The following is a 27,965-nucleotide window of genomic DNA, read 5'->3' on the forward strand; positions in this document are numbered from 1 at the left end:
TTATTACATATTTTCCTATTTTGTGCACATTATAATGTAAAATATTTTTCTCTCTCTTTACACATCATACCGAGCTTTGTGTATTCTTTTTTCTTTCTCAATATCATTTGCTTTTACGTCCCTTGTTTCTAACAACTGATTAAATTAACATAACTTATTTCTTTATTATAAGTTATTGAATTTTTAGTTGCACTATTATTTTATTGCTATATCAGTCATTAGTATAAAATATCTTGCACCTGTCTCTCCTTAATAATCAGCTCCTTCATTACTGATCTGTCTCACTATCATCTTCCTCCTCATCCTCCTCCTCTTCTTCATCCTCCTCCTGCACTGCGCTGTGCCTCATCTGGCCACTGAGCGGCGCCAGTTTGCCGTCCGTGGTCACTCCCACTGGCTGAATGATCTTGTCCCTGAACGGGTGTGGTAAGAGGACACAAATGATGAAGGAGTAAAAAAACTGTGAATTTTAAGGGTGCTATATATTTTAAGGGGACTACCTATCCACTACACAAGTTTTTGAAAATAAAACCAGTGATGATTTTATCACATGGAGGAATGCACACACATACCGTGACAGCCTGTTGAACATATTTATGAGATTGAGCGCCTCTGCCTCTTTCTCTTCTTCAGTCATCCCTTCCATTGGATCAGGCTGTTCCTCCTCCACCCGTCCCGTCACAAGGTTAATCCTGTCCTTGGCCTGTCTGTACTCCTCCGTGTCTGAGTCAGAGTCACTGGAGTACTGTGGTTGAGGAGAAGTGCCACGACCGTCCAAAAGACCCCGTGCCGCCAGCAGCCCCGCTGCATTACCGTAACCGGTGTACTTCACAAACCTGCTCACTGAGAGAGAAAGAGATTATGAATATTATATAGTCAGCAATCATTTAAATGTCACAGAAAGGTGTGCAGGGATGACTTATTTTTGTAAGCCAAGCCCCAAGTCAATGGATATTTAGTTAAATGCCTGAAATAAGGTCTGTGGTTAACAAGCACAAGATATTTCTGAAAAGTTCATTTGTGAAGATTATCATGATGAACAAGTGTAAGAATCAAATTTTGTTGGTCACAGAGCTGATTTTCTGCAGTAATCCAAAAGCCAATCTGGAAAAATCTATGCTTTTTCTTGAGGGGACCTGATTTTGCAGAGTTAGATGCATTCCTAGGTCAACATATTTTGTTGATCCTGGAACAACATTCCTGTCTGAAAATTACCCCTACCCCTAAACCTAACCTAATTATCCCTTAAAATCAGAGGGAAATGATGGGTGAATAACACTGATGTAGAAGTACCAAACCCTAAACTTGACATAAACTGTAAACCTGTCACTCAAATCTGATTGGTTGATTGGAATATTGACCTTAGAACATATTACACTTGGTGAAATCAGGTTCTGCAGGGAAGCACGGTGATGCTAACCTCTGTGTTGGCCTACACAACTATCATCACTGCAGTGCTCCATATTATGGCATGTTCATAAAATGATGCATGAATATAATAATCATTCAGTACCATGGTATATATCAACATGTATAGGTATCAGTTCACTTTACATGGTTCAGAAGATGCATTTATGTACCATTTTCTTTACAGAGCACAAAAAGAAGCTCAGCTGCACATTGTTTGATATCAGTGTCGACGTGGGTCATTAGTCGCACTAGTCTGCTCCTCAGTGTGTTCCCCTGCTCAGGCCTCAGCTCAACGTCTCTCAGAGGAGGAAGGATCTGCTCAAACACAGCACAGGATTAGGCTACTGGTACATAGCCATGAGAATAAGAAGTATACGCCAGCTTTAATGTATCATGGTTATAAAGTTCTCCAAAAGTAACACTTAACACTAAAATGTTTTTAAAAAGGTTAGTATTGTACCTGCTGTCTGAGATAGTGCCTAGTTTCCCTGTGTGCTTTGCTGCTCTCCGTCAACAGGTTTAAGACTGGAGTCAACTTTTCCTTCGGTTTATGGCCCTGTGTAATTCACATTTGAAGATGTAACATTTATCATAAAAAAATTGTACAAATGCAAAATGTTTTATCTCCAGATAGGCTAAACCTCTGTAAGAGATCGTTCAAATTCTGTCTTCATTAACTTCCTCTCGTTCCAAACCCGTAACACAAAATAGGATATTTTGAAGAATGTTGGTAACCATTGACTTTCATTGTATGGAAAAAAAAAGATTTCTCAAAATATCTTACTTTATGTTCCATAGAAGAAAAAGTCATGGGTTTGGAATGACATGAGGGGGAGTAAATGATGACAGAACTTGAATTTTTGGGTGAGCTATCCCTTTAACATGGATATTTTGCATGTTTTGGAAACTGAACCCCAGTCTATGCATTCATTGGAAACCCCTAACCTTGGCATTACAAGTGCCACGTCCTGAGATACAGGAACACTATACAGTTCAGAGCGCCCTTTCTCACTCTGTCCAGTCTCTTTTCCATGAAGAGCAGCAAAGTGTGGACACAGTCCATGTTGACTCCGCCAGACTCCTTTGAACCTTCGGATAGGCGAACAGACAGGAGAACATCCAGGCATTGCAGAGGAAGTGCTGAGAGCACATTTACCGTGTGTCTGTGGACATCCAGCACAAAAAAGTTATAGAGATCAATAGGATGAGACCTCTCAAGACTTCATCACTCTGGTTTGATTCTCACTCTCACCCTTGCAGCTCCTCTTTTCTTTCCTCTCCCTCACAGTTCACGAGCAGACAGTGACGCAGGACTGCAGCTAGGTGACGATACAAAGCTGCAGCCTCCTGTGGCAGGAGAAGGAGAAACAAAATGTTGACAGTAAAATAAATTCTTCAACAGATGGGCCATCCTGTTATGGTGTACATTATCATGCCTTATTAGGTTGTACAAATACCTAAACTTTCAAGATGAAAATCATAGTAGTTAGTTTTCTTTTTGTACAATATCACAATAGGGATGTTTTTTTTTTTTCACATTTTTCAAATATATTTAAAAAATAAATTCCTGTGAGCATCTTCCCTGTGGAGCCACATACATGCAGAAGTAAAATAGATATTGTGGCCACGAATTAAGAATTTGTTCCCTTGACTTATTAATTCATGACCATGTTATATTATATTAGACTGCTGAAGTCTATTGCACATGTACATATTCATACATATGTCTAATTACGGTTGCAGACACTCAGTCAATTTGCTCTGGAATGTTTCCGGACCAGTGGTTTGACCATTTCAATATGGCAGATGGCTTATGAATAGTGGGCCATAGAAACAGCCATGAATGAGGCACCTATATATATACATATAGATATATGATGTATATATGGCTGGAGCACACAATCAGTGAGTATTAACAATGGATTTTATGAATTATGTGAAGTTTTGTGCTATTAGTTAGTTTGTCTCATTCTATCCTGTTTGATAAAATTACATAAATCTCTATGTTCGTTAAACGGTAATATCAAAACTTCCGAAAATTGTTTAAAAAAATAAAACTGCACAATTTAACTCTCAATCCCAATGATTTAGCTCTTTATGTTAGTCTTGTTAATAATCCAGTATTTTTCTGGTCATTATTTAAATAATCAAGTAAAATATAGAGTTCAACAGTTGAAATGACCCAGATGTGGCTTTTAGGGGCAAAGAAATGCCAAAGGGAAAATAAACAGCATTTACCTCGTCGACTTCCTGTCTGTGCACATTATAGGTAATGTTGAATAGGATCTTCAGAATCTCAAGGGCACGTTGAGACACCTCCTTACACACAGGGGGTGCTGTCAGGTCAGTCAGCACCTCATGCGTTTCACCCCAGCACACTTCTAAACACTGCTCCAGAGCTGCAGTCAGCATGGACATGCCGCGCTCCTGACAGAAAGAGAAGACACAGAATGAGCTTCTGAAATGCCCACAGATATGAAAATCAAACTAGAAGGGCAGTTTGTGTTCTCATAAAACTTTTATGTGGTCTAATAAGTATTGTTTTAGTACAATTTTTTTTTGACTTTTAACAAAAATATAAGTAAACTTAAAAAAAAAAAAAAAAGTTAAACAGCTAAACGTTTAGCAAAACTGAAAATCAATAGTGATAATTTTATTGACTTTGTAACCATATTCATAACCTTCTTCAACCTCCACATCATCTAGTCACTTGTGCACATCATAAAAGCAATTTCTTTTCTTTTGAGCAAATGCTTTTGTACAGTCATGCAGTTGATTATGTACAGCTGTCTGCTGTTTCTTACATTATCAATTGCTTATGTTATGTTTATCAAAACATATTATATGGTTTCCTGTTGAATAGTCTTACCCCTCGAAACATCTGCATTAGTTCCTTGCATAAGTCATTTCAAGCAAAATGGTTGAACTAGTTGTCATAAACTGTCGACCATATTTTCTACACATTTTTATTAGACCTTGCATCCTAAAGTGATGAATTCTGAATTTCACTAATGAGGGGAAATGTAAAGCATTAGATCAACCAATCATCAACCAGTTCTATAAAATAGCTCAGATGTCATCTCATAAAGCTTCATTTGGGAAGCAGATATAGACAGAGCACAACACAGTGTTACATACAAATTCTGACAATGGAAGAACTACTAAGAAACAAACAGGGTCAACAGCCGGGAATTAGAAGAGGGGTAAGGATGTGTGGTGGAAGGGTACGGAGGCAAAACAGTTGAAGAGGTCAAGATTATAGAGATGTTTCTGATTAAATAATGGCCAGTATTGTGGACCATGTTCTCAATCATAACCTTATGGCCGAAGCTGGTCAAAAAGTACAGCTGAATGTTGGGAGGACAATCGTGTCCTCAATCATTCAAACGTTTGTAGACAAAACAGGCTTGTTTTAAGACAATGTTCACTATACTGTAATACTGTGTACTTACTGTAATGTTGTATTACAGTAGTCCAGTTGCATTAGTCCAGTATTATAGTATTATATATATAGTCTATAGTATTTTTCTTTATATCACAATTGTACTGTAATTTGTTGACAGACGAACAGTAAAAGTGTAACTGTGAATCCCGTCCATCTTTCAATCAACATCCCACACAGAGTAACATGTAAATTTGTCATGTTGAAATGTATATATGCCATACAGATAAAGTACAGTCTTATGCATTTTCAATCATTGTCATCAAAATCGTAGCCAAAGTTTACATCTGAAAATACTGACAGAGTTCACTGTTATATTGACAACATGGCAGTGGTTTAAAGTACTTGAGTAAATGTAATTACTAGTTACTGTACTTAAGTATCTTTTTGGCTACTTTGTAGTTGTACTGAGTATCAAAAATATTAGCAACTGACTACATTTTTGAACAAGTAAATGTACTTTTTACTCCAATACATTTGTGATGAGTAATGCAGTTACACATTACATTTTTCATGGCACCTAACTTTATGCAGCAGTTTGTTTCTGCTATAAAGAAGCAATATCTTGTGCATTTTGCCTTTACTCACCCAAACTTGTCAACAAGGCTACTTCACATGAATGCGAGTGCATTAACAGGTAGTTGTGAATCGCAGGTGTTTGATTTAGAAGATGACTGCAGCGGGTGATGAGGCGGAACCAGCACATCCAGTGCAAGTAGATTTTGATTTAATTTTTAAGATAAGACATGAGAGTTTGTAGACTTTTAAGAGGCTGTTGTGTCGACCTTGATTTATTGCAATATTGAGGTGTTCATTTTACACCTCTGCAACGTGGCTAAATATTTTGACTTGTTTTTGAACAATGACACAAGGACTTGTCATTCTGATGGCACTGATAGGTTCATTGAACTAAATACTTTTGAGAGATGAACTAAGGATTTTGCAGGTAATCCATTGTGTGGTTCTATTTGTATGAATTGTTTTGAGAAATGCTCATAATGGTTTGCCAATATTAAAGGATTAGTCCACTTTTAAATAAACTTTTCCTGATAATTTACTCAGCCCCATGTCATCCAAAATGTTCATTTCTTTCGAAAAGAAATTAAGGTTTCTGATGAAAACATTCCAGGATTATTCTCCATATAGTGGACTTCAATGGTCTCCAAACAGTTGAAGGTCAAAATTACAGTTTCATTGCAGCTTCAAAGGGCTTTAAACGATACCAGATGAGGAATAAGGGTCTTATCTAGTGAAACCATCGGCCATTTTTGAAAAAAATACAACTGTATATGCTTTATAAACACAAAATATCGCCTTGAACGTACTTCCACTTTCCGCATTCTTCAAAAAAAACTTACACTGTACTTCCTACGCCTTCCCTATTCTACTTACGGAACAAATGCGGCGCCAGTTTAGTTTTTTCCGTAAGTTGAAGGCGTAGGACATACAACGTAAGCGTTTTGAAGAATGCAGAAAGCAGAAGCACGTGCAAGGCGATCATCTGTTTATATAAAGTATATACAGTTTAATTTTTTTCGAAAATGACCAATGGTTTCTCTAGATAAGACCCTTATTCCTCGTCTGGTATCGTATAAAGCCCTTTGAAGCTGCAATGAAACTGTAATTTTGACCTTCAACTGTTTGGAGTCCACTGAAGTCCACTATAAGGAGAAAAATCCTGGAATGTTTTCATCAAAAACCTAAATTTCTTTTCGACTGAAGAAAGAAAGACATGGACATCTTGGATGACATGGGGGTGAGTAAATTATCAGGAAAAGTTTATTTAAAAGTGGACTAATCCTTTAAGGATGAGCTAAGAAAAACTATAATATAGTACTATTCACATATTTTGATAGTCCAGGTTTACAATCGGTATATTTCTTTGGTATATATCGTATCTTTGGTATATTTGGTATATTTCTCGAATCATCCTTAACATTTGCAAACCAGTATGCTTTGTGAAATAATTTGTACAAACAGCACCACACAATGGATTACCTGCAAGTGCTGAAACTTCTCTCAAAATTATTTGTCAATGAGCATATCAGTGCTATCCTTGTGTCATTGTTCACAAACAAGACAGTCAAAATGCTTAGACATGTTGTCAATGTAACAGTGCACTCTGAGAGTATTTCCTGATGTAAACTAGGGCAACGGTTTTATATTTTATACAACAGAGATCCAGTATAATATATATTGATCAAAATGACAGACATAAGCAATTGATAATGTAGGAAGCAGCAGGCAGTTGTACATAATCTATTTCATGAATGTACCAAAGCATTGGAAATTTGTTCAAAAGAAAGAAAATTTGCTTTTATGATGTGCACAATTGACTAGATGATGTGGAGTTTAAACAAGTAGTTTTGAGAATTTCAGTTGTGATCTAAGAAATGTACCAAAATGACTGATAAAGCAGCAATCAATTTTATACAAAATTTAACGGGGAGACCCTGCTCTATCTTTCTCTCCACCAAGGAGTCTTTGGCCTGAATACATTTGAAAACTCCTGCTTTATGGGAACACAATATTTCCATATGCAATATGCAAATCATTAGTGTGAGTGTTACCTGACGGAGCTCTATCCTAAGTTCAGGCCGTAAAGCAGTCAAGAGAAAGAGAAGCCGCAGTTCAAAAAATTGACCAGTTGGAGGTGATGAGGAATGTATACCCTCCTTCAGTCTCTCTGACAGGCCTTGGAGCAACCTGATGAAGAAAACAAAGCACAAAAAAATCAATCAGACAGAGTGAGTTTTCGCTAATGATACTGAATTATATGATGACATTGTACATGGCAAATATTTCAAATGTAACATCTTAAATTTGAGCTATACTTCAGGGCGCTGGCTCTCTCTTGTGCTTTTGGGCTGTTGTAAATGACATTGCACAGAGTCTTCATTGCCTCTCTCCTCCAGACCTCTCCATCATCATGCCCCTCCTCTCCCTCCTCATCCTTCTCTCCTCTGGTATCCCTCTTTCCTCTTGTCAACACCCCACAGACCCCATCTTTCCTTATACTTTCTTCATGGTGGTCGTTTTGTGTTTCTCTCCCAGTATTACAGTTAGATGTTATATTCACAGGGTTGAATTGCACTTCTCCTTCACTGACTGAAGACTCAGCACAGGCTGCAGAGGCACAGACTGAATCATCTGTCTCACTGTAACATGTTGGGCATTGGGTATCGCTGCCATTATTTTCTGGGTGTGTCTCCGTCTCATTCTCAGGAGTGATGTCGCTGTAGGAGGAGCCCCACTGAGCATCCTCTTCTTCGGGCCAGGTAGGCAGGGTGGAGATGCCCCCGAGGCGAGCGAGAGTTACAATGGCATAGTCCGTGATCAGGGGTGCCAAGGCCTTGCGGTCCCGTGAGATGATTCGCAGAGTTCTCAAACACACCCTCAAAACGCCCGGCTGCAGCCGCATGCGAATAAACCAGATCAGAGCTGCAGCAAGCCTCTGGAGGAGACCGAAAAGAGAATGATTGAAAGGTTTAAGGTATTTAATGTTGTATTTGATGGGGCTTTTTAGTAAAATGGGACCAAAAAGTAAACTCCAAACAGAATTAAAGAAAGTTCAGCTAAACATTTTATTGTCCCTTACACGTTAAAATATGTTTAGCAAAACTGTAAATCAATAATGATCATTCTAATGACTTTGTAAACATAAAATATGAAAATACATTAATTTTGCACTATTCATGTGTTTTTATTGTCCAAATTTAAAATGCAGCACTTAATTTTATACAAAATTGAATGGGGAGTCCCTGCTCCATCTTTCTGTTCACCAAGAGGCCACTGGCCTGAAAAAAGCTTGAAGACTTTATGGCCAAGTTACAGTTTTAATGTAAGAAACTGAAATTCATATAAGTGTAATGATTAGAAAACATTGTTAAGACAAAGGTTTTGAATGATGTTTCCTTAATTAGACATTTTTTTGTTTGAACATCTTTGAGAAAACCTTTAAAAGCCTTCAAGTTTGAAGGCTTATAAACAGAATGACAGAACAATTGATAGATGTTTTTGAATTGCAATTTAGTAAATTCTTCGACTTCCTGTGAGGTGTGGCCAGTTTGATTTAAAGGGTTAGTTCACCCAAAAATGAAATTCTGTCATTAATTACTCGCCCTCATGTTGTTCCATACTTGTAAGACATTTGTTCATTTTAGGAACACAAATTAAGATATTTTTGATAAAATCTTAAAAATCTTCAAAAACCTTAATGTTATGAAGATCGAGAATACTTTTTGTGTGCCAAAAAAACAAAATAACGACTTTATTCAGCAATATCTAGTGATGGGTGATTTCAAAACACTGCTTCATGAAGCTTTGAAGCTTTACAAATCTTTTGAATCATTGGTTCAGAGTGTGTATCATACTATCAAAGTCACGTGAACCACTTAAATTTCGAAACACTTATGGTGTAACAAAGCTTTGTTTACTGAAATCACCTGAATTTGGCAGTTTAATACATGCTCCGAACCACTGATTCAAAACAAAAGATTCGTAAAGCTTCATGAAGCAGTGTTTTGAAATCGATATTGTGTAATAAATTCGTTATTTTTCGTTTTATATTCGTTATTTAAGTTGAACCACTGTGCTCACATGAACCGTTTTAAAAATGTCTTTAGTAGCTTTCTGGGCATCTGAAAGTGTATCTTGCTGTCAATGGAGGCCTCACTGAGCCATCAGATTTCATCAAAAATATCTTAATTTGTGTTCTGAAGAAGAACAAAGGTCTTACGGGTGTGGAACAACATGAGGGTGAATAATTAATGACAGAAATTTCATTTTTGGGTGAACTAACACTTTAAGATCTAAATCAATTTAAAGGGTGAACATTTTTCAATTCTGAAAATGAACTAGAATATATGGATGAGATTCTGGGTCGTTCATGTCCTTTTGGTCATATTGTATGAAAGAAGACTCACCCTCCGCAGAACAAGATCTGGATCCTCATTCTCATCAGAGTCAAAATCAGAGTCAGAGTCTGGGATATACTCTCTCACTTTATTCCTGCGGAACTGGGTGGAGAAGAACAAACACATTTACGAGAGACCAGAGAAAGTGGGGTTAAACAAGCTTTTGCAATAACTGAGAGATGACAGGGGAAGAATAAAGTCAATGACTGCCCTTCAAACTCAAGATTCAGATTTAAACACTGGCCTGCTTCTTACGAAATCAACAACAGAAGTTCATTGAAGACTAATAAAAGCTTCGGATAGAATGCACGAACACAGAGGAGAGATTATAAAAGCTTTGTTTTGTGAGCACAGGCATGATGAACAGCTCTAAATGGCTTTTGTGAATGTATGAGTACCAATACATTATCTTTTTGACACACGGCACAATAATTGGTGCTCAGTAACAACAAAATAATGAGCTCAAAAAGTTAACAGGCCCTTCCGACACTGACATTCCGGGAGCCGGCATGTACAGGTGCCCCAGGGCGAGATAGACGGCGAGTATATTAGTTTCAGATTATCCACCTCTCTCATTTTTCTTCCCCACAGACATCTCACTCCCTTCTTTATCTACAGCAAATACCTGCTCTCTCTCTTTCTTTTTTTTTTTCTGTAGGTCATGTGAAAGATTTACCTCATCCAGCTCTCTCTGCTGTTCTCAGTTCATCCATATAGGAGAATGAGTCATGAATATTGGGCAAAAAGAGAAGAAATATGATTCAAAAACATGTTTGTGAGTATCATATGCACTGAAAGAATGAGATGAGGGTGAAGCGAGGGATAAAGATAAGTGAAGGTGGATGAGTGAGATTTACATTATTAGCTGTGTTAATCCACACCATGTGTGTCCTCAGATTGAGGGCAGACGGATAAACACACAAACATTAGGATTTTCAGTTTACCTTTCTTCTCTCCTTTTCTTCCACATCAAAAAAGAAACATTTGGAGTTCTGTGAAGAACAAACGGGTTATTAAAAGGTGAAATATTAAGAGAGACAGTGGAAATGCAAACGCTAGACACATTAAAACTTCACCGCATCACAGACATTGTAAAATGACTGGATAAGTAACGAGAGACACCCGTCAGGTTCACCCCAGCTCTGTTGTCATGGAAACTGCTAATATCGGAGTGTTGTAGAAGATGCTAACACACTTTTTTCCTGCCTAGCACAACGACGATCAGAATTAATCTTATTATATTTAATTAAATTTCAGCATTTCGCTTGAAGTTGTATTTACCTGAGTGTTGTAATCATCCAGATGTATTTGAACATTGTCCTGGTCTCCTTGTTTGATAAACTGAATAATCTTCTCCACGTCTACAGGCATTCCTAATAGTCACCAACCAAAATATAACATAGATAAAAAAGTAAGGAAGTACTGATACAGTCTTGTATAACGTTTAGATATACATTCATCTTCCTGCACTTACCCTCTGCGGTTTTAAAAGCACAGGTTTTAAAGATGTGTGATGAGTTTCCCTGCAAACAACCTGTCTTCATGGGTTTCTGTTTGTAATCTGACAGGCCTCAGATTTAGCTTTGAGTTTTCCCAAACTAATCCCACCCATCCTCTCTCACTCATTCACTGCTCATACAACTAGTTCTGCCTCCACTGTTGTGCATTTGGCCCTGTCTGTTGACAAAGGTGTGCTGTTTTGTAATGTCTTCCTTTGTTAATAATGTTAATACAATTTACTGCGATAGTTATCCTCGTTTCGTCCTCCATACAGGAACGCTAATTAGTGGGAAAGCCAATAGAGCCAGACAATAGGAAGAAAAAAAACTTGAGCAGCTATGCTGGCATTCAGACAACACTGAGAAAAAGACAGAGGGTTGGAGAGAGAAAGAGAGAGAGGGGGATGAAAGCAGCACAGGTTTATATAAAGCTTAATAGGGGTAATTAAACAGAGTGGGGGTCAGAAAGAGAAAGGCTGGGATGACTGGGGTAAGCTGATAGGGGTAATTATTAGTACTCATTGAAGGTGATTAATTGAGGCTGATACATTTCACTGATGGACCCTCATAAAAAGCAGAGTACATTAGAACAGAGAGACAGGACAAAAACAGCGAGGGAGAGAAAATAACCCCAGTACTGGCGGGCTGGGGAAACACATTCATTCCTGACAGGACACAATCAACCTGACCAGACAGAATAGGACTTGATATTTTTTGTTTCCTGATCTGTTAAGTTTCCTAAAAAGGAGAATGCACAGATCTGGATTGCTCCTGCTGTCTCTGTGTGCCGGCTCTCTGGTGACCCATAGTGGCGCGTTTGGGAATCGAAGGCTGTGCGGGATTCAGCTTGTGGAAGCGCTGCTACTCGTCTGTGGGGAAAAGGGTCTCTTCTACCAGCCTGGCAGGCGTTTCGGTTTCCGTAAGTTTTGCTGCGCATGCATTTCTGTGTAGTGCATTTACAATTGTGCATTTAGCAGTGTCCAATCGGTGCAAATGAACCCACATAAAAAAATATATAATAGTCATTTATTGTCAATACTATAGTGTTTTTGAACCATATATGGGTGAAGTCAGCTAAAATGGGTCACGGTTTGGTAAATGCCATATAACACCATCAAACAAGCTATGCATGAGATCTAATGATATTGTTTTATAAGTTAGCATGGGTCCTTTAAATATACATATATTTTTAAAATGTGAAAAAGTATAATTGTTTTAAAATTACGAGAGTTAGGTAATATATAGGTAATATATAGTCAGGTAAAATGGGCCAGCTGTTCAGTTAAAATGGGCCAATATATATATATATATATATATATATATATATATATATATATATATATATATATATATATATATATATATATATATATAAATTAAATCAACACAGGTAATTTTGGCTGAAATCATTTTATTTTTAACAGTAAATTGACACTATTGTCTTGAGTATGCCATAGCAACACCATCAATTTATTTCATTAAATAGAAAGTTGAATGAATATTTCATTAAAAAATGTAATTAAAAATGAACTGATCATGTTGTGCAGGTGTGTGTTTCTCTGCACTTGTGTCTTTTGTGTGCATGTATGTCAAATATCTGTCAAACGTTAGAACATCTTTGACAAAAAATAAAAAATCAATTTACATTTCCTGTAGCTTGTACTGTACTGACATCTTCCTTTCTTTCCCTTTCTCTTCTTATCTCTCTGTTTCCTTTCTTTTCTTTTCCTCCTGCCATACTGTTTGCAATGCATTTCTTTTAAAAAGACTGTTAAGATTTTGTTTGGATACATAGGCCTATAAACCTATTTTCACCCTGTGTGTAAAAGTGTGTGTGTGTATGCAGCCTAGCTGAAAATTGTGGCCCATTTTAGCTTAACCAGCCTTTTTCACAAAAATTGAAGTTTCTTTTTTAAATTAAACTTTTTTATTTGAAGGAGCATGCCAAAACATTGTTCATAAACCTTTGCTTTGTTGGTAAGCGTACGTATAGGCGTACATATAATTGCTTTAGTACCCTTATTAGTGATAAATGAAATTTAGTATGTCAGGCTCACTTTCCTTACAATTTCTCTGACAAGCTTCATGTAACTCAGACCAGTCAAAACTATTGTTACATATCAACAAGTGTTGAAGCAACAATGCAAGATCAATTATTGTGATTGGCTGTAAAAATTTAAAGAGAAATGACGCTACAAGCTTATTTGGTCCATTTTACCTGATAGCCAATTTTAGCTGACTTCACCCTACTATAGTAAAGTAGGCTACTTGAATTAATTTGTTGTGGTAATTCTATAGTTGCTGTGATAATGTAACAACTATAGTAATATAAACAAATTAGTTTACCCAATACTGTCTATAGGGTATATTATACTACAATACACTACAGTTTACTGTAGTAAAAACTAAAGTATACTACAGTATTTATTACAGATTATCAGTTCACTATAGTTAATACTACAGTATGCTGTAGCATTCATTAACAAGTGTTGTAAATACTATATACAGTACATTACAATTTACTATAGTATTGTTCAAAAACACTATAGTATTTACTAAATTACTATAGCCTAGTATTTTTTTTCATGTGGGAAGTTCTTGGGTAAAAAAAAAACAAGACATGTTCAATGTCACAATATTTTATTTTATTAAAATTTTGACGTGACTATGATTGTGTTAAGAGACTATAATTATAGTAGAGAAGAGAAAAGACAGATATGATTAAAAAATCTTTCTTCTGTGGAACTCTTTGGGAGAAAAATTAGTAAACAGAAAGTTTTAGAGCCCATTCACTTCCATTGTATGAAAAAAACAAACAAACATTGAGATGTTTCTCAAAATATCTTCTTTATGTTTCACAGAAGAAATAAAGTCATATAGGTTTGGAATGACAAGTGGGTGAGTAAATAAATAGCTTATGTTATAATACATTTATGATATATACTATTATTAAACCATTAGAATACCCTTGTAAAAAGGCAGCCATTCAGGTGTAACATTTGTGTGACAGTATACAATTATGAACTCCCTTTACCATCCCTGGTCTCCCTTATCTTGTGACTAGCAGAGTATAGCCATAATATTTATTGTAAATGTATTCAGTTATGTGTATGTGTTCTGCAGAAAATATAAAACTATTTGATTAATTTATTTAATTAAATACTAGTGTGTATGACTGCTTTTAAATCCTTTGTAACGCTGTCTTTCAAACAGGCATCATGAGGAACAGCGCCCCCTTCCTGCAGCAGACGGGAGTTGCTGCTCAGAGTGGAGAGAGGGGCACTGCCAGAAGCAGCGTTGCAAAGAGAGGCATTGTAGAGCAGTGCTGCCATTTCTACTGTGACTATTATGACCTGGAGAATTACTGTAACACATAGAGAATCTGATGCATATACACTTCACCTAAGTAATGACCAGAGCTGGGTAGTAACGGATTACATGTAATCTGGATTAATCAGATTACAAAAATCAAGTACTTGTAATTAGACTACAGTTACTATTTTATGGATTACATGATTAGATATTATTTACACAATGGCAGTAAGTTGTTCAAAATTCATTGATTCTCCTAATTTTTAATTTTTTTTACATTTATATTTTTTTCATAATAAACCTGTTGCTTTTATACGTTTTTATAAGTTTTTCCGGCAGTAAGGGGGAAATATAGATGAATATAGATGAAATATAGATGATATTTATATATATGAAATAATAATAATAATATAATAATAATAATAATATATGAAATATAGATTAAATATTTGATGTAGCAGTGATATTGCTGTGAATGTCATGTTTTGTTTTTCAAAAAAAAAAATTTGTAATGTTGCTGTTTTCTAAATGTACTTAATTTTAAGTAAATATGTTTTAAAATCATAAGATGTGATTTTGTTTTATTCAGTGTTACTATCAGCAAACACTAACAGGAACATTAGTGTTAGTATTTTGAAGTGTTAACTGTCCATGCATTGCACTTTAAAAAGAATCTGTTGAGGCTTTTGTTGGTGAATAGACTATATATTTTTCTTTGTATATCTGTCACAATAGTACAAGATTATCCTACAATATAATGTGACATCAAATAAGGGTTAGCACAAAAGTAATCCAAATGTAATCCAAAAGTAGTCAGATTATGTTACCAAAAATGTGTAATCTAAGAGATTATATTACTTATTGCAAATTTTTTCATGTAATTTGTAATCAGTAACTGCGCACTACAATTACAATTCATAAGTAATCACCCCAGCTCTGGTAATGACAAGAACTTTTTGCATTATTTAAGTACTGCAGGTTTGGGATATGGTTGGCCTATTTGTATGGATACAGCAGTGAATGAAGGAGCAATGGCCATGTTTTCAATTAAAAAGTTTGCAAACATTAAAAATCAGACAGTTTTTGTTGTTGTTTGCTCAAATAGCACAAAAACTACTTAATTATTCATGTATGTAATTACATTAAAATATTCATTAATGCATTCTTGTAGCTCAGACAGTAAAAACATGGTGATGGCAACACCAAGATCATGGGTTTGATTCCCAAGAATTGCATTAAGTGATAAAAATGTAATGTAATTCACTTTGGATAAAAGCATGTGCCAAAGGCATAAAAAGTCATTGAAAAGTCTGGCGCTGGGACAATGAAAAAATAAAACACACAAATCTTTTTGTCAAAAGGTTTTTGAAAAGTGTGTGTAAACTATCACCATATATCAGCCCAGCAAAAATGGACCATGCATGCCTACATGACAATAAATGTTAATGTACTGTAATCCTTTGACCCTAAATTAATTTCTAAATTTACCATGTTGTAGAATATTTCGCCTTCATCACAGAGACATAACAGAAGTAATGTCCTTTGATGAAAAACATCATTTCCCATAAGCCCATGCCGGCAGTTTCACAGAAGGGGAAGCAAAATGGCGGAATCGGATGGGATGGGCCTCTTATTGTGTTCTTAAAAGAAAAATGTTCCGTGCTTCTGCATGTCGTTTTAAAGTGAACAAAAACACCGTGGATGGTTTCAGCGGGTCTTTAGCTTTGGGATTCAGCAGCCGGCTCATCTCTGCACTTTGAAGGTAAACAGCTCTTATAGCTTGTCTAACTTAGCCATCCAGCTAACCCCTGTGGACGACAAATTGTAGGCAATAAAATATTGTCGCTAGTGCGAGAAGGCTGCTTAGAATGAAGACTTGATAAGAAAGTCAGCTAGTAACACTAAATGCATTCACCGTGTGTTTTCTCATGACAGTTAACAAGTGAGGACATAGGAAGGCAAGCACTGCAGTGGAGCACACGTAACGTTACTAGATAGCATCGTCTGTAGCATCATCTTAAATCAGTGTCACCCTCTGCACACGACCAGTGCTGTCACTGGGTCAAGAACTCAAGCACAATGCTGAATGTTGAATGTCAACACAGATCATGCTTTCTCCTCAGTGGTCAAGTTCCTCTTTAGTGGTCTTCTAGTTAAAGACAGATTAAATGCACAAGTAGTTTTATCACATCCCTCAGGTATGATTATCATAACGGATGCAGCTTTATGATTGCTCAGAGCTGATCTAGGTTATTCATAACAGTAGTGTTGTGTGTTGTCTACTGTGTGTAGATGGGAACAGATGGACAGGCTGAAAAGGATAAAGAAGTTGTGCCAGGCAAGGTAACTGTCATTTAAAGCGATATGAAACTGTACTTGTTAGTGTTGGACACTCACTGTGATCATACTGTAGACGATGAGATGAAGATTTAGCATGCACAGCTCTCTGCTGAATACACTGAATGTCTTCAGTCTCATCTTCTTGTAGTCACAGACTGAACAATGTCCCGATGAAGAGGAGGAAGTGGATTCTAAAGCAGACAGAAGGACAGTTGGCTTAAGATGTTTCCAGGGAAATAGGGAGACCTCAGAGGATGAGCCTAGTGAACTGGTAAAGTAAAATCATTTACGCTCTTTGCATAATTGTAAGTTATTAGATTGTCTTGTTACATGCTTTGTCTGTAATTTACCCAGTTTGAAACCTGTGACCTGAGTTGACCTCTTCACTGTTTACTTTCTTGTAGGGGGCTTCTGTTGTTACTTCCTCTGAGCCTGTATTTCTTGTGCCTCAGCTCAGCTCACAACCTCAGTACCTAGACTGGTAAGTGCTTACTTAAGCACATAAAATTCAAAATTGAGCTTGATAGTAGCTATTGATGTCCTATCCAAAATTTGACTTTATTTTTCTATTTAAATAATAATTGTTTTAAATGCTTAACTCTGTGAGTGTTGTGTCAGTGATGTGCTTGTTGATTGTTATAAAGGAGTGCTGGCCTATTAAAGGTGCAATTTTGCAGTAAAATGTCCAAAAACCACTAGGCCAGTGTTGTATATTTTGCTCACTTGAGTACTTACAACATCCCAGATGTTTGCAACTATTTGTAAATCGTGAGAAAATTGCAGTTTTAACCAAGGCTCCGGGACGTGTGAGGAGTCGCCTGTCAATTGCGTCATACCCACATTACCCTCGGTTTCCGGTTTAATTTACAGAAACCATGGAAACACCAAAGATGCTTTAATATATTACATGTTTTAATAGACAAGGGAACAACTGTTTTGATATATTTATAGACAGAAAACGAATTATTGTTATACAGCTCAACACGTTTATTCTTATTGTTTAAATCTAATTTTCTTGATTTTTTGCGAGTACCATGTTTTACCATGCCTCAGAGAAAAACACTATTTTGTCAAGTAGCTAACATAGCATAATCAGATGCTGCTTAATTTTTAGGAACAGTAATACAGCATTTTCTCCATCATACAATACATTTTAAAATTAACTGCATGCCATTTATCAGCACAAGCCATCCAGCATTTAATATGATAATCTAAAATCGATCTATCTTACTGCAGTGTGTAACAGTGTCTCACAGCAGCCGCCGAACGAACGCACAGAGTAACGTTATAACATCATTTTCAACACTCTCAAATGTATCTAATATGATAAACAGAGCTGCGTTACCTCATACTCATGACCGGAAAAGCGGAAGCAGCACCGGCGACTGTGTCATAATAAAAGTTCAGCTGCTCGTGAGGCGTGTGTTGCGCAATCGCTCCGGCGGCCTCGTTCAGCTCCACAACACTCGGTCCTGCTCTTTCTTCATACTACAGTAATGTTAATAATCGCATCCATGAACATGATTTCTTCCCGAGTCCTATCACTATTCTTTTGCACCAGCCGTTGAGATGGAGACCACATGTCAGATTCTGCGTTCAAACTTGCCGTCATCAAGCTACGCCTTTTTTTTGAATAGGTCTCTGGAGACTTCCAACGGACAGAAAATATTACATATTGCATCTTTAAGGCAACACATTACACATTGTGTTATGATCAAAATTAGGTCCATTAGACTTTAAACTATCCTGTGACAGAAGGGTTTAGCTTGACTGTGCTAGGATTCAGAGTATGTGATGTGTCGTTTACGAACGAGTCGGCTCCTTTAATTGAATGGTGAGAGTCGGTGCCCATTCTGAGAGCCACATGTTAGCCACATGTCAGTTATGAATGATAACTGAATGTTATTTTGATGTGCAATTCGTCGCGCGCATATACACATATTATAACATTCAGTCACTGCATGGAGACGAGTGCTTGTGGTCGAGCAGTGTGACGAAAAGATCATTCTTAATATATGGACAAGATGAGTATGAAAACAAGATAGTAACACACGCAAATGAAGTAACATTTGGATGAATTTTAATAACATAAAAAGAATATAGAAATTTGTGAGGTAAAAATGTCATATTGAGCAGGGTACTTTAACAACCTTATTTGTTATATGTTGTTTTAATTGTGATTTGCTTGGAATTGTTTTATTTTGTACAGTTCAATATAAATAAATTGTTCAATACACAATTTTTGGCCTAATAGGGTGGTTTTATTATTATTATTATTATTTTTTTACCAAACATAAATTATTCAATGTAATTATATTAATTTTACATTAAGTGAAATACATGGATACATATTAATCAGAGGCCAAACATTACAAATCATCTAAAAATGAAATGCTCTTCATTTAAAAATTAAGAGCCGTTTGGGTGCTGAAACAGCCGGCTCTTATTACTGAGCTGAGCCAAATGATCCGTATCCCTAAAAAGAGCTGGAATTCCCATCATGAATTCAGAGAAATTATATCAGTGTGTCAAATGATATCAGATACTTCAAAATTCAGCCAAAAACTTAACATTATATTTATTCAATTGTTCCACTGTATTTCATTGTTTAATTGTTGGTGCTTATTTCCATTGCATGGGAGAATGATCAGGTGATTTTGTTTTTGATCATTTCTGAACTTCAGTTCAGTTGATTTGAGTGTCATATATTTTTTTTTTTTACTTTAAACTACATTTTACTTTGTTAAACTACTTTGTTGATAGTTTTATGTAGGTGTGTGCACAAATAGTCAAATATTCGACCTTTAATAATTACTTTTCAAAAAATACTCTTCAAATTTCACAAAATGTTGCTTTTGCTTTGGCCATAAATGCAGTGAATCCATGATGAATCCTAAGCATGCAAAATAAAAATTAGTTATAACTAAAAGCTCCTTGTGGAGCGTGGAAAGAAATTGATTGTATTTGATGACGCAATGTCATCTACCGCTATTATTTTGATCTTATTTTTTCTTATTTGATATTATTTTTTCTGTATGATAATTGGCACTGTGTGCTTTATAAGTGTTTTTTCGTTTGTGTTGTGTAAGCTTAAATTCCTTTGTTCTGTACAATTTTATTTTGGTTTTTACACATTGTTCAATGATTTGAACAAAAAAACATTTAAAAAAACATCAGGATATACATTTTAAGCTTGTTGGGTATATAGCCTAATCATTAGCTTGTTCAGAAATGGTGACAAAGTTAATGATTAAAAAATGGCATCCTTCTTGTTAAACGTCATTGAAATAAATGAATAATCAAATATGTTTTTTATGAGCCAAAATATTAAAATAAAATATTTTTGAAAAATTCCCATCCCCAGTTTTTGCCTCTCAAGTCTCCTCTCATTGTATTATAGCTGTTATAAGATATTGTTGCAAATTACAAAAATTTATAAAAATGTTATTTGCTCTAAATTGTTGTACTCGTAATGTTTAAAAAAAATGCACTTTGCTTTGACACTTAACATTAAAACTTATTATTGGGGCCTGTTTTGTATTAAACAATTTAATTCAAAAGCTATAAACCTTGTATGAAGGAAATTTTTGTATAATAGTTTTGTTTCTCCTTTAGTGACTTTGATGTGGAGCTAACAGCAGAGGTGAAAGTAGAGGACGGTGCATCTCTTGCTTTGTTGACATCTGTTACCCCAAACCTTGGTTACCAGAAACCAGGTAAGTTTAAGTCTGTACTTTATGATGTTGTAATAGTACTGTAATGTGTGATCAAACTAATTTCTTTATTTTCTTTCTTCTATAGGATCTTTTTTGAAAGGACATTTTCTCTTTCCAGCATCTTTAAGGAAAAAGAGAGTGCCTGTAGACAGTTCCTTGCCTCCAGGCTCTTTTCCTGGATGCTGCTCAAGTGTAATTCAAGCCTCGGGACAGATGCAACTGCCCTGTTCCCTTAAAATCTCTGAGAGGGTCATAGAAATGGCCAAAAGCCCTCTCCCCTCATCACCCTCCAACTCACCATCATCTCCTTCATCTGCTCCCTCTTCCCCTTCTTCCTCCCCCTCATCGTCATCTCCTGGTGGAATGGGTACAAACTACCATGAGGATGAAGACAGAGGCCATGCAGGAGACAGCAGAGGCAGCAAAGGAACTGGAGACTTTGTGTCATCCACGTCGTCCACTTTGGTGCCATCATCAATGCCTGTGCCACCTTCTTCTTCTAATTCTTCACTCCATGCATCTTCATCATTCGCACATCCATGCAATGATGGACAGAGGGAGAGTTTAGAAAATGACATATACGACCCCTTTCACCCAACAGAGGGTGAGGGGGAGAGAGACCGGGCGTCCACTGAAGATGAGGAGGAAGAGGTTGATAAGTATGATCCTTTTGAACCGACAGGTTCTCCAGCCTCTGAAACCGAGGAAGAGAAAAGATGTGTGGATGAGGGAGGAAGCAGCATTAATAGCGAAGGGAATGTTGCAAAAGCTGAAAGAGCATTGGAAATGGGGCTGCCTGCTGGCACAGAGGGGGGGCCTCCAGATTCAACAGAAATTGATGCTCCATCTTCAATGTTCAATAATGTACCTTTAGAACTCAACAGCAAGCGATCCATCAAAGACAGAATGAGGGAACAGGGAAAAAATCAAAGAGAACGGGGTACAGACTCTGAGCACTCTGAGATAGAAGAAGGAGAGATAGTAGGGGCCAATGAAAGAGGAAGAGAACGAGTGATTGAGAGAAGGAGGGAGGTGTTGCTTCCATCCTCAAGCAGTCCCTCTTACCTTCAAGGGGGTGTCCCAAAACCAGAGAGGATCTTACGGGTCTTAGAGGGTGATGGGTTTGTATCTGTCCGTGCTGATGAAGAATGGGAGAGGGAACCAGTGGCTTCTGTGGGTGTTGGAGATCTGAGACGAAAACTGACGAGTAGACGAAAAGAAAGATTCAGGTCATGCCCTTCTTCTGCATCCATATCACCTCCTCCTGCTCCTGTTTTGCCTTTGCCCTCTCCTTCCTTTCCCAATTCTCCACCTCTATCCACTGATAAAGGGAGGAGTCGCAAATCCTCCAAGAGTTCAAAGGATAGGGATAGACGCAAGCGGAAAGAGGGTAGAGGAGAGAAGGAAAAGAGGAAAAAAAGGAAAGAGGGAAAGGAGTCAGGTGAAGGGAAAAGAGAAAGCAAAGAGAGGGACCATGAAAAGAGAAGTGAAAAAGAGAATAAAAGCAAGGATAGGGAGAGAGGGAGAAGCAGCCGAAGCGATAGTCGCAAGAGGAAAAAGAGACGCAGGAGCACTCCAGAACCTTCTTCCCGCTCCCACTCCCAGAATGCCTCCCGACATGCACACAGTCGCAGATCTTGGTCCAGCCCCTCGGAGGACCGCCACAAAGATAGAGACCGAGATAAAGAAAGGGAGAGAGAGCGAGAAAGGAACCATGAAAGAGACAGGGATAGAGACAGGGATAAAGACCGGTGGCGAGACGACAGGGATAGAGAGCGAGACAGAGACTCCAGAAGAAGAGATGGACGAAGGAGAGATAGAGATGAGGATAACAGGAGGTCAAGCAGCAGAGAGAGAAGCAGTACAAAGGGGGGCAGAGGAAGCAGTGACAGGAGAGACAGAGAGAAAGAAATGATTAGAGATCGAGACAGGGACAGGAGAAGAGATAGCAGGCCTGTTGTACCCCCGTCAATTCAGGATCTCAATGGCTCTGATCTTTTCGCGATCAAACGTACCATCACTGTTACCACCACTACAACGACCACCACAGTCCCAACTTCTCCGCCTTGTAGCCAACGGCGCTCCCACAGCCGATCCCAGAGCTCTGACAAACATCATAAGAGGAAGAAAAAACGAAGGAGACGGTCAGATGATGATGAGAGAAAGGACGAGGAGCACAGGAGTAGGTCCCGACCCTCCTCCATAACATCTCCTCGTTATCATGGATACGAATCGGATCATCTCTCTGACCGTCCTGAGGTAGACATGCTCTCTTTGGATGGGGAAGCACTGGATTCAGACTACCCTTCACTAGAGGACTCACCACTACTTCCTCCTCCTCCTGAGCCCCCTCTACCCAGTCCCAAAATTAAATCTGGAGCACCTAAAACTAGCCGACATCATCTGAAGAAGAAATCCAGACCTGGCAAGACAGTTGGTCAGTCTGAATCCACCTCCTCCTCTTCTCATAGACCAAAAGCTAAAAGTAAAAACCTTTTGTCATCTCTCTCACCACCTCTTTCTGCATCCTCAGGCAACACCACCTCCCTTCAGCCCACAGCATTCTCATCCACTACTAAACGAGGAAGGAAAACCGGCAAGGAAAAAGTAGGGAAGAAGGATGCCGGGCGTTCTGGCAGGTCCAAAAAGCTCAGTGGCAGTAGCAGAAAGGGTAAGCTCCAGTCAAAAGTGTCTGTCTTGGTTCGTGAGGGTGTTAGCAGCACCACTGGGAACTCTGGGAAGTTGGGCCTTGACCTTCTTGGACCTGCTGGTGTTGTAAGTGGAGCTTCAGGGCCCTCAGTTGTTGGTGGGTCTATTGCTGTGGTGTTCCGCCGGGACAATGAGAGTCGGTCACCGTTTCTTAAGCCCTGCTCAGAGACACTGGCTCTTCCAGGTAGAGGCAAAGACCCAAGCAAAACTGGGAAGCAACGCAACATTCTCGGGCCTCCGTCATCAACAAATCCAAGTGGACTGAAGTTGAAGAAAGCCAAGCCAAGCTCTGCTACATCCACATCCTCATCTGCCTCTTCCCCTACTTCCTCACTGGCAGCAAAACGTAGAAGGAGGCCTGGAAAGAAGCCCAGAGAGAAAGGGCTAACTGTGGATGGAAGTGATTCTAAAGGCACTAATAATAATTGTAGCACAGTTGGTGGTGGTTGGGAAGGGGTATCAACAGAAATGCAGCCGTTGCTCGGGGTTGGATCCAAGCCATCCAGTCCTCCTTCAGCTCTTCCTGGTCCTACTCCCTCGTCCTCTTCATCATCCTCCACTTCCTCATCAGCAAGTATTCTTCCTCCATCCTCGTCACCACCCCACACACCCCCATTATCTTTGCCTCCGTCTCGAGATACTAGAGAGTCATCCCCAGACTCTCAAACTGTTGATAGTAGCTGCAAGACACCAGAGCCTTCATTTCTTTTGGAGGAGGGCCCTGGTCAGTCCAAAGCCTCATCTCTCACACCTTCAAAGTCCCCTGCCAGCCCTCCCAGTCTGCTATCATCACAGATCAGGGGCGATACCATATCCCAGTCCACTTCCAGTGCTAAAGCTCTCCTATCAGATGATCAGAAGGCATCACCACCATGCTCCACTTCAGCAGCTTTGGTTTCGGCCTCCATCTCTCATTCCAATGCTCCTCTGGCAAATGACCCTTCTTCCTCCTCTTCTTCTTCAGTGTCCTCATCTTCAGTAAACAAGCCACCGCCACCTCCTCCCCCACCCCCCTCAGCTCCGCCTTTACCCTGGAGTCTACAAACTGGAGTGGACTGCACTGCTGGAGGTGTTTTAGCATGTGAGTGTTTAATGCATGATTTTTAAGTAATTCCCTGTTGACATGCATTTTGAATTTTTAGTCTGATTAGAAGTCATAATGTCCTACTGTTAAATCCCTTTTCAGTGACAGCTCTCCTCTTCAAAATGGAGGAGGCCAATATAGCCAGCAGAGCCAAAGCACAGGAGTTTATCCAGGCCACAAGTCAGGTAAATTCTATGAAATAGTCTCATGATACAAATTTGCACATTAGAGGAAGGTTGATATGTCACAGCTTGCCAATCTGAGATATTTTAAAAAATATCCTTAGTCCTCCAAGGTTTGTGAATGGGGGGCCGCATATTGAACAACAAAAAAAAAATGCATCAATCCATAAGCAAAGTAATCCATATGGCTCCAGTGGGTTAATAAAGGCCTTTAGAAGCAAAGCAATGCGTTTTATGCAATATGCGTACGGTCGTCCGCCAGAAGCTAGTTATTTGAATTTATAAAGTTTTAAATATGGATATTTTTCTTATAAAAACGCATTGCTTTGCTTCAGAAGGCCTTTTCAGAAGGTTTTTTCTGTACAAATGGAACTGCAGATGAATAGTGCCAGCTGTTTTTTTTACATCCATGTGGTACAAGATCCATGTGGTACCATATTTTTGGTACAAGATCTCGTGATATATGCCCGTCATGACTCACCATTCGTTCAGTGTGTTATGTAGCAGTCTGACTCAGTCACAAACGTTTGTGCTCTTCTCTGACTGTCAAAGATTCAAATCTGCTCCAGTCGAAGGAAACAGTCTGTAAGTGTGTTCAGTTCAGTCTTAGAATATTTCAGCTATTTGTTAAGTTTGTGTCCCCGGCTTAACGTGACTGGGCCTTTATTACTATATATAATGTTGTCGTTATGTGGGTTTTTCCTTCTGAATGTACAATGTTCTAACAAATTCCTAAAGTCTTGTTAATTGTGAAGTTCAATTAATTACCAAACTTTAACTTGATAGTGTAATGAAATTATTATTTTTTTTTTTCATTTTACACAGATTCTTTCTCAGGCCAATCAGAACCAGTCACAGACACACCCTCCTTCATCATCCTCATCTATATCATCTCAAGTTCCTCCTCCTCCATCACATGCTCCACCCCCAGGACCCACTCCTGCACAGTTTATTCTACACAGCTCTGTTCCATTGGTTGGCTGCACCAAAACTCCTCCTTCACACTTGCACCCTGGACTCTCAATGGGAGGAGGCTGTGCTCAGACTCCGCCACCTCCGTTGCCAGCGGGAATGGCAGGGCCAACAGGGGGCAGTGAAACGGGCTGGGACAGTGAAAGTAAAGACCCTGACAAGGTATCAACACTCCTTCCTTTCTGTATGTTTATATATTTCCTATAATTAGGGTTGCACAATTAATTCGGGGAAAAAATCTAGCATGACTTTGTGGGATTATTAAATCTAAGAAGTAAATTGTACATTTATTTAACAGTTTGAGCTCTGAATTTGACATCAACCAGGTTTAATGTGAATGCAAAGATAATTAATTTAAATTTAAAGACAATTAGGTTTATTAGATTAGATTTATTAATTTAAAGACAGCAGATATTGCCTAATAATTTGTAGTTTTCTTGCTTCCTGTTTCAGTGTTGTTGTTGTTGTTTTTTTTTGTTTTTTTTATGCATTTTTGTTTTCTTTCCCTGGAAATCAGAACAGCAATATGAGAAGTTAAATGTTTATCATGCTGCAATCAAAATATTTAAGTAATATGGTTTTATTTGTCCAAGTCTTGCAACCCTATCTGTAACAATTCCATTCTAAATCACTTACTTTTGCTTAGTATCTGAAGAAGCTGCACACCCAGGAGAGGGCAGTAGAGGAAGTCAAATTGGCCATCAAGCCATACTACCAGCGCAAAGACATCAACAAGGATGAATACAAGGATATCTTAAGGAAAGCTGTGCACAAGGTGAATATAGCTTTAGGATAACCCTGATTTGTAGTACATAATGTGCTTCTAATAAATATCCAGACAGAGTGTATTTATAACTAATTCTGTTTTTACCTCACAGATTTGTCACAGCCGAACAGGTGAGATCAACCCAGTTAAAGTGAATAACCTGGTCAAGCTTTATGTCCAGAGGTACAAGTATTTTAGAAAGCACGGCCGCAAGATGGACGAGGAGGAAAAAGAGGACAGGGAGTCTGCCTCAATGCATTCCTCAACCTGATTGGACAAAGACTGTTTATTTCTCTCCATCTGGTCAAACAAGTTTGCAAAATCTCCTCCCCTGCACGTGTTTGGGCCCACCATGGCTATTGAGTGACAGTCGTTTGTTATAATGTTCTGTTCCCCTTCTGTGTTGACATCATGTACACTTGAGTACTCCTCCCCCCTTCACGTCTCTCTTTCTTGTCTTGCTATAAATATGTATGAATATAGAAATGTGGTAAGACATAAAGTATACTTAAAGCGTTCTAAAGTATACCATCGAGATAGAGAGATAAAGATGGCGCGCCAACACTCTCTTACACATAATAATCAACCTGTACATATAAGTACACTACATATGTGTTCTTTCTTCCTCTCTCCCTTTCTGAGAAGAGTGCACATTTTAAATAGTCAGCTAGCCTACACATTTATTACTATTGAGGTTTTGAGTGTGAAAGAATGAATGGCAGAATTGAGAAAAGAATATTATATTTACCCCTTTGAATTTTCTTTTATTGCTACGATTGCGTGTGCAACCTGTTTTTTTCCCACTGTGTCAAAGAGCATTCAGGTGCTACTTAGACACCTGACACTCTTTCAAGATTTGAGATCGCTCTGGAATGGAGGATATGTACCATGGTTCTGTCTCTCATAGAAAAGTGAATGTGTATATAGATGGAACAGAATGATAATGTTTGTTTTTGTTTCGGTTTTTTTACTTCAATTGCAGTCAACTGAAATTTAAACGTATTCTGACAATGTCATCACTTTCCTAGAGATTTTATTTTCCCCTGTCAAAGTTTCACGTAATATAATTGAGTTGGCAGAAGACAGTCATTGGAAGAGGTACTACAGTGTGTATATGAATGGTTGAGATAAATGCATGTGTTTTGGATTTTATTTGTACTGAAGAAACCTGTAGTGATTTTGAAGGTCACATGAGCGATAAATTTGTGCCCTTACTTCCAAATGAGGACGTCTGGTTCTTTTCTTACTCTAACCAACAATTTTAAATGTCTTTCATTTCTTTGACATCTTGAGTGGCTTGTCTGTTTCCTCCAGTTTATGTCCGGTTTATACTCTTATGTCAGATATGATTTCTAAAAAGTTCCCCGATACTTTAAGTTATAGACTAAAACCTTGTGTAGTACAGACATTTCAGTTTCCATCATTATTCATTAGACAAATGTGCATGTTTAAACAGATTTTTCAATTGTTGTTAGTGTAGTTAGTTTTTGTGATTTAGTCCCCCTAATCACTCTATGACAATGACAGTGAATCCTTTCAAATATTCATAGCTTGAGGGTAAAAACTTCTTTGAAATCAGCTAAGGAGGACAAAACAAAGACTGTAAGGTAGTGTAAG

At 38.0% G+C, this 27,965-nt stretch overlaps 3 protein-coding genes across 5 annotated transcripts; 2 read left to right on the plus strand and 1 right to left on the minus strand.

The window, feature by feature from the left end:
- Positions 1–268: 268 nt before the first annotated feature.
- On the minus strand, positions 269–11,139 carry si:ch211-195b15.7 (synembryn-A). The gene is made up of 14 exons (XM_067364881.1): positions 11,050–11,139; positions 10,713–10,760; positions 10,445–10,462; positions 9,778–9,870; positions 8,090–8,306; positions 7,687–7,978; positions 7,423–7,558; positions 3,649–3,837; positions 2,663–2,757; positions 2,423–2,573; positions 1,871–1,966; positions 1,581–1,725; positions 573–843; positions 269–413 (listed from the first exon to the last, which is right to left on the minus strand). The coding sequence occupies exons 1-14, from the start codon at positions 11,137–11,139 to the stop codon at positions 269–271; spliced, it is 1,986 nt and encodes a 661-aa protein (XP_067220982.1).
- An 878-nt stretch (positions 11,140–12,017) lies between these two features.
- On the plus strand, positions 12,018–14,644 carry LOC137004504 (insulin). The gene is made up of 2 exons (XM_067364893.1): positions 12,018–12,186; positions 14,481–14,644. The coding sequence occupies exons 1-2, from the start codon at positions 12,018–12,020 to the stop codon at positions 14,642–14,644; spliced, it is 333 nt and encodes a 110-aa protein (XP_067220994.1).
- A 1,522-nt stretch (positions 14,645–16,166) lies between these two features.
- scaf1 (SR-related CTD-associated factor 1) lies at positions 16,167–27,921 on the plus strand. Of its 3 annotated transcripts, none has more exons than XM_067382010.1 (11): positions 16,167–16,341; positions 16,515–16,777; positions 16,872–16,922; positions 17,068–17,190; positions 17,324–17,400; positions 20,535–20,635; positions 20,721–24,425; positions 24,531–24,613; positions 25,436–25,744; positions 26,229–26,357; positions 26,461–27,921. In XM_067382010.1, the coding sequence occupies exons 3-11, from the start codon at positions 16,872–16,874 to the stop codon at positions 26,617–26,619; spliced, it is 4,737 nt and encodes a 1,578-aa protein (XP_067238111.1). In that variant the 5' UTR covers positions 16,167–16,341; positions 16,515–16,777; the 3' UTR covers positions 26,620–27,921. The 3 variants fall into 3 exon arrangements, with proteins under 3 accessions (XP_067238111.1, XP_067238112.1, XP_067238109.1); XM_067382011.1 differs by lacking the exon at positions 16,515–16,777 and having other exon boundaries at positions 20,721–23,072; positions 23,169–24,425; XM_067382008.1 differs by lacking the exon at positions 16,515–16,777.
- The last annotated feature ends 44 nt before the right edge of the window (positions 27,922–27,965 follow it).

Source organism: Chanodichthys erythropterus, chromosome 3 (assembly GCF_024489055.1).
Source record: "Chanodichthys erythropterus isolate Z2021 chromosome 3, ASM2448905v1, whole genome shotgun sequence".
Taxonomy (NCBI): Eukaryota; Metazoa; Chordata; class Actinopteri; order Cypriniformes; family Xenocyprididae; genus Chanodichthys; species Chanodichthys erythropterus.